The 6,791-nt window shown below is 37.8% G+C and overlaps 1 protein-coding gene across 23 annotated transcripts in view; it reads right to left on the minus strand.

Annotated features, from left to right (window-relative positions):
* RRAGB (Ras related GTP binding B) overlaps positions 1 to 2,322 on the minus strand; it is a 43,060-nt gene extending 40,738 nt beyond the window's left edge. For 11 of the 23 annotated variants that reach the window (XR_012329371.1, XM_073799529.1, XM_073799518.1 and 8 more), the window contains exons 1-2: positions 1,616 to 2,203; positions 722 to 794 (exon numbers count right to left, since the gene is read on the minus strand). Coding sequence is in view for 22 of the 23 variants with exons in the window: in XM_073799529.1 (XP_073655630.1) it covers positions 722 to 794; positions 1,616 to 1,707 (165 nt within the window). In the remaining variant the exon portion in view is untranslated. Of the gene's footprint in view, positions 1 to 721; positions 795 to 1,615 lie in introns of all 23 variants that reach the window. The other 12 variants (XM_073799523.1, XM_004331679.4, XM_073799517.1 and 9 more) reach the window with 9 other exon arrangements.
* Between the last annotated feature and the right edge of the window lie 4,469 nt (positions 2,323 to 6,791).

Consider the following 6,791-nt stretch of genomic DNA (forward strand, 5'->3'; position numbering starts at 1 on the left):
GAAACCTAATAGTGATAACATTTGAGTTGGGTTCAACATAAATGTGCAAGCAGAGGCCTGTGTAGTGTGTGTGTATGGCTTGCACAAAATGCAAATTAATTTGTAAACTTGGAGAAAAACAGATTCTGCATGGCTATGATAGGGTGCAAAGGTATGGCTGATGGTTTAGTCAGGAATAGATTTTTTTTTAACATCTTTATTGGGGTATAATTGCTTTACAATGGTGTGTTAGTTTCTGCTTTATAACAAAGTGAATCAGTCATACATAAACATATGTTCCCATATGTCTTCCCTCTTGCATCTCCCTCCCTCCCACCCTCCCTATCCCACCCCTCCAGGCTGTCACAAAGCACCGAGCCAATATCCCTGTGCCATGCGGCTGCTTCCCGCTAGCTATCTACCTTACTACGTTTGTTAGTGTGTATATGCCCATGACTCTCTCTCGCCCTGTCACAGCTCACCCTTCCCCCTCCCAGGAATAGATTTTTAAAGGGCATTCTATGAGATGAAATCTTTTGGATTGTATTCTATGGGCTTCAGGAAGTTACAAAAAGTTCTTAAGTATGTGAATGACTTACTTAGATTTCTATATTAGAAAAATTAAATCTGATAGCAAAGAAGGGGACAAGAGTCAGGGAGAACATGTAGAAGGTTCCTACAACAGTCAAGGAAAGATGGCAGATATGACCACAAATATGCTTCCTGAACAGTAACTTCTTACCTTTACCTTCATGTTTTTGATGTACCTAACATGTCTTACCTTTTTCTTCATGGCTGTATTTGGTAGCACCCACCTGCAGATATAAACCGAAAGACAGAGTTTCCATGATCCAGTTGCCTTAGAAATTGGAATTAACGTAGAGGTGCAAAAGAGCACATTTAGTACAACAGCTGAGTACAGCTGTGTGGGGGACCTCAGTTAGGTAGAGGCCCTCATTTTCCTAAATTATAAAACTGGGTTTATGCTCCCTCTCGCCTAATTATGTGCTCAGGAAATAGCTCCTAGGAAGATTTATTTAGGAATATAAATGAGCCATTAAAATTCAAGATTCAATTTTTTACCTCCTTAAAAAATTTATCAAAGCAATATTTACAAATGCTTTAATAAATCAAACAATATTGTCATATTTGAATATCCTGTTTTTCAAAGTCAGCATATTTCTAAAAATCTTAAGTCCTTCAGCTGTCCTTCCAAGTATTTTACTCATCACAGGCACAAAGTATATAAATTCTCAAATTCAGGTATAAACTGGCACAGAAAGCACTCTCGAGCCACTAATCTCTGCCCAGGAAAAGCCAACCCTCTTCCTAGTCTTCTTATCGTCAACACGATGACATAAAATCTCCTTTATTGACAATTCAAAGCAATTCAGAACTGCCTCCTCAATTAGAACACTTGCCCCTCCCCAGAGTGATATCAGGCCTGTCCTAAGGATTGTTTCTCCCCAGTTAGCAACCAGACCTCTTACTAGTTTATCCAATCACCAAAAGCAACCTTATTGGTAAATCGAAAGAATTTATCATAGGCGGGGTATTCTAATTCACAATACTCTCTTCAGTTAGAACGTCCCCCCGCCCCCTCCCTTCCAGGTTTGACTTAATACCCTTCACCCACCCAAGCGATCCTTCCGGTTCCCCTATGGGAGGATCCATTCTCGTCCCCAGATTCTCTTTCTCCATCTTTTTCTCAGAGTCAGATTCTTCCATTGTGCAACAAGTCCTTTCCAGTCCCTTCTAAATCCGCAGTACTCTCTCTCTTTTTTTTTTTCCTGTTCACCCCCTCAGCCGCCTATTCTCCTTGCCTGCGGCCCTTAGGCCTGCTCTAGTCTTGCCTCCACCTTTGTCCACTGGGGGGCTGCTTTCCCCACCGTTACCTTTACCGCCTCGAACTTGGCCTCAAGGCACCGCCGAGCTGGCCAGCTCAACGGCTAAGTGATTCGGTGATGCAAAGGGAGAGATGGAGGATGAGAAGGAAAGAGGGATGGGTGGGGGGTTCGTTTCGAGTTTGGGCCTCAGGCCCCAAGGTCTCGAAACCCAAAGGGGACTTCACCCGAAAAGAGGTGGGGACGAGGAAGGCGGAGGTGGCATAAAGAACAGACCCGTGCCGTAGGCACTAAGCGATGAATGCCTCAGTCGGCTCGTTTTTCCCGAGCCTGGCCGCCCGGGAGAGTCCGCCGGAGGTTGCGGTGGCTACGACCTAACCACCCACCCTTCACGAGCGCAGGTACCTCACCGCAGCCACCCTACTGCAGGCCAGGGTCACGTGGACACCTGCCGTAAACCCGGAGCTTGTCACGTGACTGCCGCTTCCCTAGGGGCGGGTGGGCTGAGAAGAATACCATAGAGATTGCGCGGAGAAAGAGCGCCGCCTGTCTCCGTCACGTGGCCCGGGCTCTTAACAAAGCCACAGGCTTGGTAGGGCGCTGCCAGCTTGAAGGGGCATTCATTGTAGGCCACCTGGCGCCACGCCCCGCCTGCCGCGGGGAATTAAAGGAGCCGGTTGCAATTTTAGTGCCTCAAAGCTGGCCTTTTTTTTTTTTTTTCTAACTGCTATTTCATTCACCCTTAACGTTTTTCAGTGGGGAAGGCCTAGCATTGTCTTTTTTTCTCCCTGTTTTTTAAATCTTTGTTTTCCTGGTTTTGTTATTAGCCCCGTCCTTGTAACTGAGCTTGTAATTAAATGAGTTAATATATCCAAAGTGATTACAACTGTGTCTTTCACGTAGTGCTCAATAAAGGTAATTATTGCTGGAATCAGGGATTCATCAGGAAATTTAGGACTTACTTATCTCCCCACTTTAAAACTGAAAGGGAAATGAATTATCATACACCATAGTAAAAGTCAATAGACAAAATCTAGAGTTGATGATTGAAGGACTACTGGTAGGCATATACATACTGTATTTAGATACAGAGACTACAAGAAAAAACGGCTGAAGTAGTTTAAAGGGGTTGCTTCTGGAGAGGGGCAGGAGATAGGAAGTGAGGGGACTGTTGCTTTTCATCTTATTCTCTTTTGTGATATATATATATATTTAAACCACATATATATATTTATATATTTATGTATTTAAACCACATGTACATATTCCTTGAAAAGAAAGGAAAGAAGGACTGGAGGGAGAGAAGGAAGGAAAGGGAAACTGGACAAAAATGGGGTGCTGTCTTGCCCCCAGACGTCCCCATTTACCCTCCTATATGATCCTTTCTTACCACAACTGATATGCCTCAAGAAAAATTCATTGTATTCTGACCATGATACCTTAGCCCTATCACTTGCTAAATCTTCTTCCTCCTCTCTACCACCCGATGCCAAACCAGCTCCTTTTCTAATTTTTCCTGTGTGGTGAAAGACCCTGAGTCCCAAACCAGGAAGTCATTTTATTATTTTTTTTCTTCCCGTTTTATTGAGATGTAATTGGCACACAGCACTGTATAAGTTTAAGGTGTACAGCATAATGATTTGACTTACATACACCGTGAAATGATTATCACAATAAGTTTAGTGAACATCCTTCATCTCATATAGATACCAAATTAAAGAAATAGAAAAGAAATTTTTTCTTTTGATGAGAACTCTTAAAATTTACTCTCTTAACAACTTTCAAGTATGACAGCAGTGTCAATTGTATTTATCATGTTGTACATTACATCCTTAGTACTTACTTGTCTTATAACTGGAAGTTTGTACATTTTGACAGCCTTCATCCAATTCCTCCTCCCCCCACTTCCCGCCTCGCCTGGCCTCTGTAACCACAAATCTGATCTCTTTTGCTGAGTTTGTTTGTTTAACTCATTCAACAGTGAATTTTTATATTAATGATTTTTCTACCTTAAGAACTGCATATGTACACATTATTTCTCGAAATACAAACTAAGGAGGGTACTAAAAGGAAAAATTATCTCATATTTAGTCAAAACAGAATCACTTTCAAAATTTTGAGTGTACATATGTATACTAGTACATATGCTTTCATATTCTACTTTATATTCATTTGTCACTTATTCAACAAATCTTCATTGAGTGCATATGCTAGGCACTGTGAACACAGGGATCAAGCAATGATCCCTTCTTTCAAGGAGCTTTCAGTCTAGATAGGAAAAAATAAATAAAAAGAAAATTAAACTATAGTGTGATAAGTACTGTAGGAATGGAAAAGGGGGAAAGGAGGTTTCATGAGAAACGTAAAAAATAGTTGGGAAGATTCTCGAAAATAGATGATTCCTGTGATTGGCTTCTTTGAAGAAAATATGGATCAACCATTTAAGAAAGAAAAAGGAATATTACAAGCAAAAGAAGGAGTATTTGCAAAAGCAAAGAAACATAAATTAATATGCTATTATTTAGGTGTTGCAAATAATTTAGTATTAGTAGAGCATAGTGTATAGGAATATGGTAACATATCTAGAAGTCAGGGGCCAGAAACCCACTAAATATTGTTGACATTAGATTTTAATACTGAAGGGGATAGAAAAACACAAAAAGGTTTTAAGTAGACAGCAATGATCAGATTCACATATTAAAGAGATAAATCTGCAGGAGTTTCAAGACTGGGTAAAATGGGTAAAAAGGATGATGACATCAAAGGTAGCTGCAGTGGTCTACATCAGGGGTCCCCAACCCCTGGTGCCAAAAAGGTTGGGGAACGCTGGTCTACATGGTAATAACAAGGGTCCTACTGAGGTATTGCCACTGGAGATGGAGCCATGTCAACAATAGAACTGGCAGGACTCAGTAACCAATTGGAAGTCTCTGGCCTAGGGATAGAAGTATTTTATGATGACTTCAAGAGTTCTTGCTTGGTGAAGTGGTTGATGTAGGAAAAAAGAGGATGTGGGAAAGATTTATTAATTATCGTCAGATAAATGCAGTTATGGAAATTTTGAATTTGATGGGCTTACAGTTTTATCCAATCAGATCACTCTAATGAAGAGTTTAATTTGTGGATTTTATCTAAGAGGAAAGACTTAGACTGGAGATAAGCAATTTGTTATTGACAAAAATGTGTATTCTTCTATTTGGGGGGAGTTATATGTTATATATGTCCATTAGATCACCCCTTTGGGTTTTTTATGAAGAAAAATATTTATATTTGCTTTGCCAATATTTTGTTTAGGATTGTGTACCTATGTTCTCAAGTAAGGATGCTTTCTTACTTTCTCTTTTTTTGTTGTTCTAGATTATCCTTATCTAATGTTATTATTAAAGTTATGTTTGCCTCATGAAGATTGAGAGATTCTTTTTCTCTCTCTGTGAGGATTATATTAAAATTGGATTATTTATTCTTGGATATTACCATCTCAGGTATTTTCTTTGTCAGAAGATGTTTAACACATTCAACTTCTCTAATGATTTTTAAGACTATTCAAATTTTATATATATACTATATATATTACATATGTGTATATATAATGTACATTATATATATATATAGTTATAGGTTTTACATTTATAAAGTTTTATATATACAGTTGTCAATTTTAACATATTGCTTTAAAATGAATAAATCTATTTCATCTAAGTTCTCTAATACACAAGTATGCAATTGTCCGTAATATCCTTTTAATCTTTTTTTAATCTCTGAAATATCTATAGTTAGGTCTCTCTTCCCAACCTTCATGTTGTTTATTTCAATTAAGTCAACAATAAAATTCACAAGCCGAACCAATATACTTTTGAGAATGAAAGGAGATGCCATTACTTATACCATAACAACAGGTGTCACCCTAGAGTATCACAGCAAGATGGGACATACGGCCTCTGGGTGGATATCTAGTTAGCTTCATATTCTTGATATTTGGCAGTGACACTTGTTTTTTATCTGACCTTTCTTTTAATTTAGCCATTCTCGTGGTTGTGCCATGGAAAACGTTTTAATAAAAAATAAAATTAGGCATATCATTTAAAATTAAATATTCAATGCAATGAAAGGATGCTGTTATCCGTATTTTATAGACAGCCTGTTCTAAATACTAATTATTAAATAAGATTATATGTAACTTCTTTGTGAAAATCTGTCTATATTACAATTGATAAGAAATGAATAGATAGCATTCATTGAGAATTTACTGTACATGGACCTCATGTAATCCTCATTAAAATATATGTGTCCAATATTATCTCCACTTGAAAGACAATAAAACCTGAGGCTCACAGTCACATAGTTGAGAAGTGATGGAACTATGATCCAACTTGGGTCTCTCTGAATTTTTCCAACTCAGAGTTACTATCTAGGATACTAAAAATTCCCATTAATAAGTAAATAATCATTCTATATTCAAAAAATTTTTCAAAATATAATTAGCTGTGAAACTTATCTTTTTTAATATTAAAAAAACTGCCTTTGGTTGTCTTATTAGCATTAGTGAAATAATATTCATTGAAAAATTTTAAGTTATCTATTCCATATTAATATATACAAATGCCTAGGGATTCTTCCATTAATGTTTGAGAACTTTCAATCACTCATTCATTTAAGCTAAACCTCAGAATGAAGCACATTCTACTGACAGTGCTAAGTAAAGTTCTGACTGCTAGACATACAATGTTGAACTTAAGAGAGACATCTCCCACTTTCAAGGAGCTTTAATTGTAGAGGGAGAGCAGAAAATAATGAAGTAGGGAGAGCAGAAAATAATGAAGTAAGCCAACATATAATGAAATTTAAAGTAGTAATTAGTTCTAGAAATAAATAACATTGAAGTAGTATGAAGGCATAAAGAGTGACCAACAAGGATGTGATCATAGATCAGACCTGAATGAACCAATGGAGAAAGTCCTGTGAAATTCT

The sequence above is a fragment of the Tursiops truncatus genome, chromosome X, assembly GCF_011762595.2.
Source record: "Tursiops truncatus isolate mTurTru1 chromosome X, mTurTru1.mat.Y, whole genome shotgun sequence".
Taxonomy (NCBI): domain Eukaryota; kingdom Metazoa; phylum Chordata; class Mammalia; order Artiodactyla; family Delphinidae; genus Tursiops; species Tursiops truncatus.